At 38.8% G+C, this 14248-nt stretch overlaps 1 protein-coding gene across 2 annotated transcripts in view; it reads left to right on the forward strand.

Annotated features, from left to right (window-relative positions):
- Positions 1-11: 11 nt before the first annotated feature.
- Positions 12-14248, forward strand: part of arhgef1a (Rho guanine nucleotide exchange factor (GEF) 1a) — a 57551-nt gene continuing 43314 nt past the window's right edge. For both annotated transcript variants that reach the window (XM_062047520.1, XM_062047522.1), the window contains exon 1: positions 12-222. In XM_062047520.1, coding sequence (XP_061903504.1) covers positions 160-222 — 63 coding nt within the window. In that variant the 5' untranslated portion in view covers positions 12-159. The remainder of the gene's footprint in view (positions 223-14248) is intronic.

Raw genomic sequence — 14248 nt, forward strand, 5'->3', positions numbered from 1 at the left:
TTTCTCACAGGAGCAGACACTTCACTGGAAGCAGAGCCACATTACAGTTGGACAGTGCGGAAAACCCCCCACTTTTTTTCTTTTAAGTGGCAAACCAAAGATTGACAGCGCAGGGGTTTTTGGGGTTAATTTTTTCATCTTTTTGATTATACTGTCACTATGTCCAGAGTTGCCAGCCTGTCAAAACTGCGGCAGGAGAGAATGAAGGAGATCAACACGCGGGTGAGTGGCCATCATCGCGCATAACTTACTACTTTACAATATATTTGAAGTCATTTTCATGCCAACAACTGTGTTTATTTCCTCTCCTGCTTGGGGTGTGTTACTTCCCCTTCTTGTCAGTGAACTCTGTGGTTTCCTGATTGTGACACAAGTGCATGCCTGCAAGGGCCCCACACAGGCCTATCATACCCATCTAGGCACACTGCAGGAGTATGGGTCTGTGGGTGTAGGTGTGTGTTTGCTTGCAGTCAGTGTGCCCGCTTGCTGCATAGTTGTTGCCATAGAAATGGCCGTGTGTGTGTGTGTGTGTGTGTGTGTGTGTGTGTGTGTGTGTGTGTGTGTGTGTGTGTGTGTGTGTGTGTGTGTGTGTGTGTGTGTGTGTGAACATTTCAAGGGCCTCCAAAAGGTAGATGAAAATGAGCGTTAAAATGTGTCCAATTCAGATGAGGCGAAAACTGAATCTTAAAACTGTTTTTTCATGGAACATCTCCATCCTCCACCTTAAGATGAGAATGTTATGCTAATGACGGCTAATGTGGCTTTTGGCTGTTTGTTATACCGCCCACACAGTACAATTACAAATATGGCCGTAAAATTATGTATTTCACAGGAATTAATGGGGATGAGCTGGAAATGTGCAACATTTCATTTTTAGCTTATGTTTTGAAGAAACACTTGCTAAAAAATGCAAATGTCAACAATAAACCCACACATTAATCAATATGTTTTATTTTTGTAAAATGATTATATATTTATATAAATAGTGATACATGTTATTCATATCTTCTTAGAACTAAACAAAATGCTGTGTACAGTGACTAGAGGCATAGCACCAAATTATGGGCCCCCATACGCAAGATCCCCATCCAACCTTGAACTCAATGTCACCGCTCCATACACACACACATCAACGTTTTATATACGCGCTGTAAGTATATAGGTATTGTATTATTGTAAGATTTACCGTATTTTGGTCATTTTAAGCATACTGCAGCTTATTAATTTCACAGAGCTCATCACAACGTTCGCTATTTCGCAAAAGATATTTTGCAAAAACAATCATGGCAGACTTCATGAGAGCCAACAATGACTACTTTGGTACAAATTATAATCCAGAACCTTATATTTTTTAGCCTGAATGTAAGCTACAGGTTTTAGAAGCTGAGTGATGAGCCGATCCAGCAAGTAGCACTATTGCTAAGTGCTAAACAAGAAATACAAACTACCAATATAATGACCCAATGTCTGCTCTCACTGGGATGCCAACTGATGGATTGTTTGTATCTTCCCGTTTAGATGAAGAATTAATTATAATCCTTACGCAGATACAAAAAATATATAAGGTGGGCGCAAAGTGTGTCTTTTCGTGTCTTTCGTCATCTATGGGTCTAAGTTGAATGTCAAAGTTGACCAATTTCTCAGTTTATGACCTTATCCTTCTACTACATAGGTGAGAGGCAGGATTTAGAATCTATAGCTTTCACAAACTCAGAGGGAAGGCAGCAGCTCCCCGGCTCAGTATGTCAATACTACAATACGCTAATACTTGGTTACAGTGTTTCCCATAAACTGCCAAGATACCTGTGGCGGTGGGGGCGTGGCTATGGGCGTGGTCACCATGACATCATTGAGTAATTTGCATAATTTACTACAATGATATGATTTTCTCTAATAAGGCTCAAAAAATGTATACTTACTATTTAATAATAACAGTTTTGTTTTAAACGTCCATTCTTCCATCCATCCATCCATTTTACAATATAATTACAACACTTTATGTACATATTTATATACAGTTTTGAACAATAAGTTATTCACTGAAATATATTTATTAATTGTGGTTCTTACAAAAAATATATCTTATAAAAATATAAAAGCTAAAATGTCTCTTAAAGCTCTGCCCCTTTAATTAGTGCATACTAAATAATTTAACTTTAGCCTACTACTACAACCATATTATTTACCAGCAACATAAAGTGAAACAGAGGCAGAGGTGTCCTGCCACAGTCAGTAACAAATAAACAGAAAACCGTAGTGGTGGTAGATAGACACAGAGCTTCATCAAACATCTGATCCACTGAACAAAGAGCTCCAAAAATCTTGATCCTACACTTCTCTTTTGTAAAGTAAATCTGAACACCCGATATGGGCATCTACATCAACTATATGATTTGCCTGAGAAGCTGGACAGGACAAAAAAATTTAAAAAAATCAAAATTTAAAAAAGACGAAAAATGTATTTGTGGCGGCCTTAATTCTTTCGTGGCGAGCCGCCACAAATAAATGAATGTGTGGGAAACACTGGGTTAAATTTCAGGTCGTGTGAATGGAGTATTGTTGGCATTTTTTGGATGTTTTTTAGAGGGCTCATTGGACGCAATAGATTACTCCCATTAGCTATATTGTGAGTCACAATAGATTACTCCCATTAGCTATATTGTGAGTCAACTTGTACTTGCCGTGTATTACAAATTAGAATGCATAAAAAAATGAAAAACACATGTGTTCTTGTCTTACATAAGGATTGTGAATGGTTGGCAAAATTCCCCAAACAATGCCGTTCCCCTTGGCATACTGTATAGAACAGGGAGAACACCAAAAATAGAGTTGAGGTCTTTTTGGACTCTGAATGTTCAAAGACATGGAGAGGCTTCTGGGCAGTTGCAGACCGAGTACTTGTTGTTCAAATGAGAGGAAAACCCTTTGACATTGTTCTCGTACTAGTTTATGCACCAACAGCAGACCTGGAAGAGGCAGAGATTGAGAAATTCTATAAAGATATGTATGAGGGTGAAGAGCCAACTTAAATCACAAGACATCACAATTAGAATGTGAGATTTCAATGCAAAAGTTGGGAAAGAATGCATCCAAAATATTGTTGGCCATTTTAGAATTGGAGAGATCAATGAACGCGGTGAAAAACTGGTAGAGTGGTGTCAAGACAACAAGTTCATCATCACCAACACCTGGTGGCAGAATTTACGGACTGTAGACTGTGGTCGTGATCACTCAAAAGCATCCAGAAAATATGAAAGAACTCCAAAACAGAAATTCCTTTTTTTTTTTTTAACACAACAAAGATTTTTTAAATAGTTTCTCGGTATCAGTGTCAAACTAAATTGAAATGTTACATGATCTCACAAATGCAGAAGACAGATGGAGAAAGATGCAAGAATATTTTTAATGTAAACCATTGTGAAACCTGTTCCAGCCACTGAATGCAAATCACATAAAAAATGGAAGACTCCAGAAATTCTTGAATTAAAGGGAGCCATATGTAAAAATCTGGCCAGAAATGGTACTGCAATTACGGTCGAAAGTCCGTAGTCCCCCCCCCCCCCCCCTACCTGACCGAGGTTGCCAGATACGCAGCCGAATCCAGCTCGATCGACTGGGCTACTCCAAGGCACTTCAAACTTCCACTGCCTCTTACTAGGGGTTGAGGTGCTGGGACCATAATAGCTGAATAGACAAGCGTTTTGTCAATAACAAATCTCTAACCAACACAATTTACACAGGAATTAGGCTATTTTCAGGAAGAAGTACATCATGCCTGCGTACAATATTACAACAAATGGCAATCATATGGTTATTGTCAGTACTATCAGAAAACAAAGACTAAAACAAACTACAACCAACGCTAGCAATGGTTATACTGGTGAAAATAAGTAGAGCATGCTTAGTAGGCCCAAAACTAAAGTTACGTTAAAGTTAAAGTACCAATGATTGTCCCACACACACACTAGGTGTGGTGAAATTTGTCCTCTGCATTTGACCCATCCCCTTGTTCACCCCCTGGGAGGTGAGGGGAGCAGTGAGCAGCAGCCCGGGAATCATTTTGATGATTTAACCCCCAATTCCAACCCTTGATGCTGAGTGCCAAGCAAGGAGGTAATGGGTCCCATTTTTATAGTCTTTGGTATGACTCGGCCGGGGTTTGAACTCACAACCTACTGATTTCAGGGCGGACACTCTAACCACTAGGCCACTGAGTAGGTAAAGAGGAGACATTTTACCAAGGTATGCCTATAGGCTACTGTTTCAAACGTTTCAGATTGCCATATAACTTGGTACGTGTAGTCCACAATATGCAAACATGAATGAGGAATTATTTTATCATGTGATTTGGCTGTCCATACGTTTTACATTGCCATGATAGCCGTGCTAAAGTTGGGACCCATCCCCTCAGCGTATCAGCATATTGACAACGAAATAGGCACTGACACTACCCATATATCCACACAGGTTTTGTTTGTTGAAAATATATTTTGCCCTGTCAGTTCAAATACACATCGACATACAAGCTAACGGGCATATATTTTCCTCGTCGATGTGTCATGCTAAGCATTCATTGCACGAACATATTAGCTTTGTTAGACAAGATCATAGAGTGTATTGGACAATATAGTTTATATACGAAATGTCCATTTCCATTTATTATAAGTAATAAGAAAACGTAAATGCCTATCAAGGAGGAAATTAGCAAGTTTGGTGTCAGATGAAAAAATGTTCTCCGTCTTCAATCGTCTCCATCTTTCAAAGGCATCCCCGATACAAATCCTCGTTGTGTTTCTAGCTTTGTCATGAATAAGTTGAGAATCGTAACGACGCCTTTTAGATTTACTAAGGTCTGACATGTTTAGTAACTTTACCAGTGGCAGCAGCTAGACGAAGATGGCGGTGCGTAACTGGCAACCTAGATGTGACACACTCACAGACTTTCTAATTGGTCAAACGGTTGAGGGCGGGACATCGAAATGAAAACAATAACAAGATTTTGAGGCTGTAAATCTAATTTTGAAATGAGCATATTACGGCTGAACTACTGTTATCAGTTATGGAGGTACTCGAAAAGAACATGATTTATTAATGCCTTTTGACATATCAGGGCCATTTAATGATGACTTGACCCAAAATTATTACATATGGCTCCTTTACTAGACACATGGAGAGTTATCGAAACAAAACAAAAGTGAGTACAACAAACTTGAGAAGATACTATAGAAGAAATGCAATGAGGTTAAAGAAGCATGGATGAACTCACAATGTGAAGCAATAGAACAACACAAGGATACTGACAGCAAATACATACACCAAAAAGTCCAAGACGTCAACGGAAAACGGCCCCTCAAAATCAGGATGCATCACATCAAAGGAAGGCAAAGTATTAATAGGTAATAAACATCATCATTTACGACGACGGTGGGCAAATTCTATCATATTAAAAAAAAAATAAACAATACAAATTACCTTGTCAACGAAAGCAGCAGCCACAGACTGTGATCAACAAAAGATATAAAGGTATATTTATTTAGCGTATTTATTTAGTAAGTTTATTATAGTTTAGTTCAAACATGCATACAGTTACAATATGATATTTCCAGTTCCTCATTACGTGTCTGAAAAGGAGTGGGAAGAAGATGGGTAACCCTTTGTGTTAATTTTTTTTTGTAACATTTGTTTGTACTCAATCTGTAACACAAACAGTGGCTAAATAAATAAATACAATAAATGAGTTGGTAAATAAATAAAATAAGGTTTTCATAAATAAATAGTTAAGTAAGATGCTAATTCCATAATGAGATGAATAAGATTATCAATTTTTTTCATAAGGTTCAAGATGTTTATCAGGATTCTTCTTCCTAGTAATTTGTGTTCGAACAGTCTTTTAAACTGCATTATTTTAGTGCATTGTTTGACTTCTTTGCTTAACCCATTCCATAATTAAATTTTTAATTCCACATCCTGATATAATGAAGGTCTTAAGTGTTGTTCGTGCATACTAATGTTTTTATATTAGATTTTTTTAGATTGATATTTTCCCTCTTTTATTAAGAATAATCGTTGTACATTTTTGGGTAGCAGGTAGTAGTGCAACACATCTCCTTCACATAGAGTTGATCAGGTTGTTGATTGTGGCCTGTGGAATGTTGGTGCACTCCTCTTCAATGGCTGTGCCAAGTTGCTGGATATTGTCAGGAACTGGAACAGGCTATCGTATACGCCAATCCACAGCATCCCAAACATGCTCAGTGGGTGTCATGTCCGGTGAGTATGCTGGCCATGCAAGAACTGGGATGTTTTCAGCTTCCAGGAATTGTGTACATATCCTTGCAACATGGAGCCGTGCAATGTCATGCTGCAACATGAGGTCATGGTCTCGGGTGATTGGCACAACAATGGGCCTCAGGATCTCGTCACAGTATCTCTGTGCATTTAAAATGCCATCAATAAAATGCACTTACGTTTGTTGTCCATTGCATACGCCTGCCCAAACCATAACCATTGGCCACTCGATTCACAACGTTGACATCAGCAAACCGCTCTCCCACACGACGCCACACACGCTGTCTGCCATCTGCCCTGAACAGTGAAAACCGATATTCTCACTCAATTTGGTTACGACAACGAACTGTAGTCAGGTTGAGACCCCGATGAGGACGACGAGCATGCAGATGAGCTTCTCTGAGAGGGTTTCTCACAGTTTGTGTAGAAATGTTTTGATAATGCAAACCAATTATTGCAGCAACTGTCTGGGCGGCTGGTCTCAGACAATCATGAAGGTGCACCTGCTGCATGTGTAGGTCTTGGGCTGGTGTAGTTACACGTGGTCTTCGGTTGTGAGGCCGGTTGGATGTACTGCCCAATCCTATGAAACGCCTTTGGAGACGGCTTATGGTAAATAAATTAACATTCTGTTTACGGGAAACAGCTCTGGTAGATGTTCCTGTCAACTGCACGCTCTCTCAAAACTTGCGACATCTGTGGCATTGTGCTGTGTGATAATACTGCACATTTCAGAGTGGCCATTTATTGTGGGCAGCCTAAGGCCCACATGTGCAATAATCAGCATTTTGGTGTGCCACACCTGTGGGGTGGGATGGATTATCTTGGCAAAGAAGAAATGCTCACTAACACAGATTTAGAAAGATTTGTGAGCAATATTTGAGAGGAATAGGCCTTCTGTGTACACTACCGTTCAAAAGTTTGGGGTCACCCAAACAATTTTGTGGAATAGCCTTCATTTCTAAGAACAAGAATAGACTGTCGAGTTTCAGATGAAAGTTCTCTTTTTCTGGCCATTTTGAGCGTTTAATTGACCCCACAAATGTGATGCTCCAGAAACTCAATCTGCTCAAAGGAAGGTCAGTTTTGTAGCTTCTGTAACGAGATAAACTGTTTTCAGATGTGTGAACATGATTGCACAAGGGTTTTCTAATCATCAATTAGCCTTCTGAGCCAATGAGCAAACACATTGTACCATTAGAACACTGGAGTGATAGTTGCTGGAAATGGGCCTCTATACACCTATGTAGATATTGCACCAAAAACCAGAAATTTGCAGCTAGAATAGTTATTTACCACATTAGCAATGTATAGAGTATTTCTTTAAAGTTAAGACTAGTTTAAAGTTATCTTCATTGAAAAGTACAGTGCTTTTCCTTAAAAAATAAGGACATTTCAATGTGACCCCAAACTTTTAAACGGTAGTGTATATAGCAAAAGTTTTAGATCTTTGAGTTTAACCCATGAAAAACGGGAGCAAAGACAAAAGTGTTGCATTTATATTTTTGTTCAGTGTAGTTTGCTTTGTGCATAATTTTAGCTGTTTGAAAATTTACCAAATCATTGAGTTTTAATATTTTGGATTGAATAAAGTGTTTCAATGTTCCCGATATTCAATAGTATGTATTACCCTAACTGACCTTATTTGTAACACGGTTAATGAATAAAGCGTACTTTTGTACACAATATTACTGCAACACTCGCAAGTAAAAGAGAATGTGGAGTGATTTTTGTTTCATAACATATTACTTCATTATTGACGTATTTCTTTCCACGTTATGTTCCATATTTCCAAGAAGCAGTCAACAAGTATGAGGTCAATCGAGAGCCCTTCAAAAGGGAGTTCTGCAAGGTTGTGTACTCTCCCCTGACATATCCAGCAAAATTACCATACGCAGCAAATCGAGCTGGAAAAGAAGTTGTCGGAATCAATATCACCAATTCAGATATGCAGACGACGCCCTACTAGTGGCAGAGTCTGGAAAACACCTACTGAACATTTTAAACGCCGTTGTAACCTACAGTGAAGCAAATTGACCTAAATGTTAACAAAACTTTCTAAGAAACCTCTAGCATGTAACATGCAACAAGAAGAAATTAAAACAAGTTTGTAGATAGATAGTATGTACAAAAAAAGAGATAAACAAATTTAAAGAGACAGTTGCAACAAACATCGGTTATTATATTTAGAAATAGCAACAGCTCACTTGACACCAAACTCTGAGTCCAGAGTATTAATGGTCTGTCCTCCTTTTTGGCTGTCAATGTTGGACTTTAAATCATCAACAAGTGAAAAAACTATTACAGAGAATATCACACAACGAAAAGGAAAGTACAAACCCTGTTTCCATATGAGTTGGGAAATTGTGTTAGTAAAGCAAATAGAACTAGCCCATAACAGCCCCGTTGGGGTCTATTTCCTCCTGTCAGCTGTCTCTCCAAGCTGTCACATGGTCTTTCCCTTGTCGTCAGCTGCACTTTCACAACAGTCACTGGGTTTTTCTTCCAGAAGATCAGTAAAGCAAATAGAACTAGATGTTTCAATCCCTTGGTAAGTAGCAAGTCGGTGTGGAGTGGTGAAAGGGAGGGTAAGTATGTCATTGGGGTCTTCGGGTGGGCACCCTGCTTCATCGACGTTTCGTTGATTGAAGCCCACGACGTCTCCAGAGGGCTCAACGGTGTACCTAGCGTCCCAGGTACACCCCCCTCCATGCCGCACCCTCCGTTTCCCACTCCTTGCTGTTAGACTTTGGCCATTTCACCAACGGCTTACGTCCTTGCATGTTTTCCTTTTTGCGGTGTACTGGGTATGGTCTTGGACTGGTGGTTCTGCCTGAAGCTTCCCCCTCATCCTGCAGGGTGCTGATGCTCTGCGGACTGTGGGTTTCTTCCTGCCGCTGAGTTTCATCCGACTGATGTTAGATGTAAATATAAACGGAATACAATGATTTGCAAATCCTTTTCAACCCATATTCAATTGAATGCACTACAAAGACAAGATATTTGGTGTTCAAACTCATAAACTTTATTTATTTTTTGCTAATAATAATTAACTTAGAATTTCATGGCTGCAACACATGCCAAAGTAGTTGGGAAAGGGCATGTTCACCACTGTGTTACATGGCCTTTCCTTTTAACAACATTCAGTAAACGTTTGGGAACTGAGGAGACACATTTTTGAAGCTTCTCAGGTGGAATTCTTACCCATTCTTGCTTGATGTACAGCTTAAGTTGTTCAACAGTCCGGGGTCTCTGTTGTGGTATTTTAGGCTTCATATTGCACGACATATTTTCAATGGGAGACTGGTCTGGACTACAGGCAGGCCAGTCTAGTACCTGCACTCTTTTACTACGAAGCCACGCTGTTGTAACACGTGGCTTGGCATTGTCTTGCTGAAATAAGCAGGGGCGTCCATGGTAACGTTGCTTGGATGGCAACATATGTTGCTCCAAAACCTGTATGTACCTTTCAGCATTAATGGCGCCTTCACAGATGTGTAAGTTACCCATGTCTTGGGCACTAATACACCCCCATACAATCACAGATGCTAGCTTTTCAACTTTGCGCCTATAACAATCCGGATGGTTCTTTTCCTCTTTAGACGACCACAGTTTCCAAAAACACTTTGAAATGTGGACTCGTCAGACCACAGAACACTTTTCCACTTTGTATCAGTCCATCTTAGATGAGCTCAGGCCCAGCGAAGCCAACGGCGTTTCTGGGTGTTGTTGATAAACGGATTTCGCCTTGCATAGGAGAGTTTTAACTTGCACTTACAGATGTAGCGACCAATTGTAGTTACTGACAGTGGGTTTCTGAAGTGTTCCTGAGCCCATGTGATGATATCCTTTACACACTGATGTCGCTTGTTGATGCAGTACAGCCTGAGGGATCGAAGGTTACGGGCTTAGCTGCTTACGTGCAGTGATTTCTCCAGATTCTCTAAACCCTTTGATGATTTTACGGACCGTAGATGGTGAAATCCCTAAATTCCTTGCAATAGCTGGTTGAGAAAGGTTTTTCTTAAACTGTTCAACAATTTGCTCAGCCATTTGTTGACAAAGTGGTGACCCTCACCCCATCCTTGTTTGTGAATGACTGAGCATTTCATGGAATCTACTTTTATACCCAATCATGGCACCCACCTGTTCCCAATTTGCCTGTTCACCTGTGGGATGTTCCAAATAAGTGTTTGATGAGCATTCCTCAACTTTATCAGTATTTATTGCCACCTTTCCCAACTTCTTTGTCACGTGTTGCTGGCATCAAATTCTAAAGTTAATGATTATTTGCAAAAAAAAAAAAGTTTATCAGTTTGAACATCAAATATGTTGTCTTTGTAGCATATTCAACTGAATATGGGTTCAAAATGATTTGCAAATCATTGTATTCCGTTTATATTTACATCTAACACAATTTCCCAACTCATATGGAAACGAGGTTTGTAATTAAGCGGAATTAGCACTAGCAAAAACAAAACAATCTCTTATTGCAACAATTCGAAAGAGGCAGCTCAAGTTTCTCGGGCATATCATCAGAAAAGACACCTTAAAAAATTTATGTTAGCAGGAAATGTACAACATATATCACCATTCTTAGAAACTTCATTGGAAAAATCAATAATATCCATCCATCCATCCAATTTTCTACCGCTTGTCCCGTACGGGATCGTGGGGGGTGCTGGAGCCTATCTCAGCTGCACATGGGCGGAAGGTGGGGTACACCCTGGACAAGTCGCCACCTCATCGCAGGGCCAACACAGATAGACAGACAACATTCACACTCACATTCACACACTAGGGCCAATTTAGTGTTGCCAATCAACCTATCCCCAGGTGCATGTCTTTGGAGGTGGGAGGAAGCCAGAGTACCCGGAGGGAACCCACGCAGTCACGAGGAGAACATGCAAACTCCACACAGAAAGATCCCGAGCCCAAGATTGAACCCAGCCCCTTGGTATTGTGAGGCACACATACTAACCCCTGTGCCACCTTGCTAAAATCAATAATATATATATATATATATAGATCAACCTCTCCCTAATTCATTGGTTTTAGTTGTTTTTTAAATACAAATTGACATCCTTACAAATTCAATATAAAGTGGCCAGAATATGGATTTAAATATTCATGTCATTATTTACGTAAATCAGGTTTTTCTTTACTTAAATCGAGATCAGCGGATACACATAGGATTATCATCTGTGGGTAATATGAATCATAACAGTACATCATCATCCTTATTATTATTATTATGATAATATTGTTGGTACATCTGCCCGGGGATTAGCCTCCCCCTGTCTTTAACAACTAGCAATTCTTCTGTTTCTAACTTTAATCAAGGGTCCTTGAATGCACCACAGTTATGTGCCTATACATAACTTTCTCCTATGCTGCCACAGACAGAATTAGTGTATTTTTACCTTTCTTCTATCGCCACATTCTTGTTAATAATAATAACAATACTGTGTACTGTGCTTAAAGGTGAGCTTTTGGTGCTGGAACGAACCATTTTATATTTTTGATAGGGGAGTGTAGGTAGTCTTAGACGTTCGTAATTTGGTTCAAGCAACTTCTACATGGCCTAGTGGTTAGAGTGTCTGCCCTGAGATCGGTAGGTCATGAGTTCAAACCCCGGCCGAGTCATACCAAAGACTATAAAAATGGGACCCATTACCTCCCTGCTTGGCACTCAGCATCAAGGGTTGGAATTGGGGGTTGAATCACCAAAAATGATTCTTGGGCGTGGCCACCGCTGCTGCCCACTGCTCCCCTCACCTCCCAGGGGGTGATCAAGGGTGATGGGTCAAATGCAGAGAATAATTTCGCCACAGTGTGTGTGTGACAATCATGGGTACTTTTTAACTACATGTTTCGGATATTTTTCACCTCAGAAGTTGTAACCAATACACAGAAAAATATGATCAACATTGTTAAATGAATACCTGACGTATGTAACCGTTTAAGTGAAAACTGAGGCTGGAACTGTATGTTGCCGTCTAAAGTTAAACTACCTCAGGAGCCACACGGCCCCCACTAATTAATCAAACTGGGTTACTGAAACACTTACAGAGCGAGACCTAAAAGCGGACCACTTGACACACATTAGAGGCGTTAAATCGCTGACAACGAGCTTGTTATTTTGGTCTGAATAAAGAAGTAACTGTCACTGGAATGAGATTTGTTTACTGGGAAATATGACTTCTGCTTTTATAGCGTGCATGTGACCGTCATGAGGTCAACAAGCCAGGTGGCCCCCCAGGGGTAAAATAACAAAAAATGCATACATAAGCCTAAGACTGGGGTTTCCAAACTTTTTCCACTGAGGGCCGCACTCTAAAAAAATCAAAGCATGCGGCGGCCATTTTGATACTTTTCATTTTTAAAACCAATAGACCAGGGGTCACCAACGCGGTGCCTGCGGGCACCAGGTCGCCCGTAAGGACGAGATGAGTCGTCCGCTGGCCTGTTCTAAAAATAGCTCAAATAGCAGCACTTACCAGTGAGCTGCCTCTATTTTTTAAATTTTATTTATTTACTAGCAAGCTTTGCTCGACATTTTTAATTCTAAGAGAGACAAAACTCAAATAGAATTTGAAAATCCAAGAAAATATTTTAAAGACTTGGTCTTCACTTGTTTAAATAAATTCATAATTTTTTTTACTTTGCTTCTTATAACTTTCAGAAAGACAATTTTAGAGAAAAAATACAACCTTAAAAATGATTTTAGGATTTTTAAACACATATACCTTTTTACCTTTTAAATGCCTTCCTTTTCTTTCCTGACAATTTAAATCAATGTTCAAGTAATTTTTCTTTTTTTTATTGTAAAGAATAATTTAAAAAATGTAATTGAATTCTTCATTTTAGCTTCTGTTTTTTCGACAAAGAATATTTGTGAAATATTTCTTCAAACTTATTATGATTAAAATTCAAAAAAAATATTCTGGCAAATCTAGAAAATCTGTAGAATCAAATTTAAATCTTATTTCAAAGTCTTTTGAATTTCTTTTAAAATTTTTGTTCTGGAAAATCTAGAAGAAATAATGATTTGTCTTTGTTAGAAATATAGCTTGATCCATCCATCCATTTTGTACCGCTTATTCCCTTTGGGGTCGCGGGGGCGCTGGAGCCTATCTCAGCTACAATCGGGCGGAAGGCGGTGTACACCCTGGACAAGTCGCACCTCATCGCTTGGTCCAATTTGTTATATATTCTAACAAAGTGTAGATTGGATTTTAACCTATTTAAAACATGTCATCAAAATTCTAAAATTAATCTTAATCAGGAAAAATTCCTAATGATTTTCCATAAATTATTTTTTTAATTTTTTCAAAAAGATTCGAATTAGCTAGTTTTTCTCTTCTTTTTTTCGGTCGAAATTGAAGATAAACTATGTTTCAAAATGTAATAGTAATTTTTTTCGTGTTTTCTCCTCTTTTAAACCGTTCAATTAAGTGTAAATATCATTAATTATTAATAATAACATAGAGTTAAAGGTAAATTGAGCAAATTGGCTATTTCTGGCAATTTATTTAAGTGTGTATCAAACTGGTAGCCCTTCGCATTAATCAGTACCCAAGAAGTAGCTCTTGGTTTCAAAAAGGTTGGTGACCCCTGCAATAGACTACCGGTATATTGCTTTTTTTAACCTTTAGGGCTCCCCGCAAGTTTGGTCCTGAGGACGGGACATTTTTATGACTCAGTCATAAAAATGTTAAAACTAAGTGTTATATATTTTTGTTTTTCAACGCTTAAATCTTTAGATCTATTATGAAGTAATTTTAAACTGTGTGTTTATGGCAAAAACACAAAATATGCAATATTTCTCCCCCAAAAAATTTCAGAGCTGAATATTTGAAGTTAAATAATTGGAGCCTTAAATAGTGCAAGAATTCATAACAACATTGATTTTCATTCATTATTAATTTTTGAACAATGAAATAATGAAAAAAAATCC

This window comes from Entelurus aequoreus, linkage group LG05 (assembly GCF_033978785.1).
Source record: "Entelurus aequoreus isolate RoL-2023_Sb linkage group LG05, RoL_Eaeq_v1.1, whole genome shotgun sequence".
Lineage (NCBI taxonomy): Eukaryota > Metazoa > Chordata > Actinopteri > Syngnathiformes > Syngnathidae > Entelurus > Entelurus aequoreus.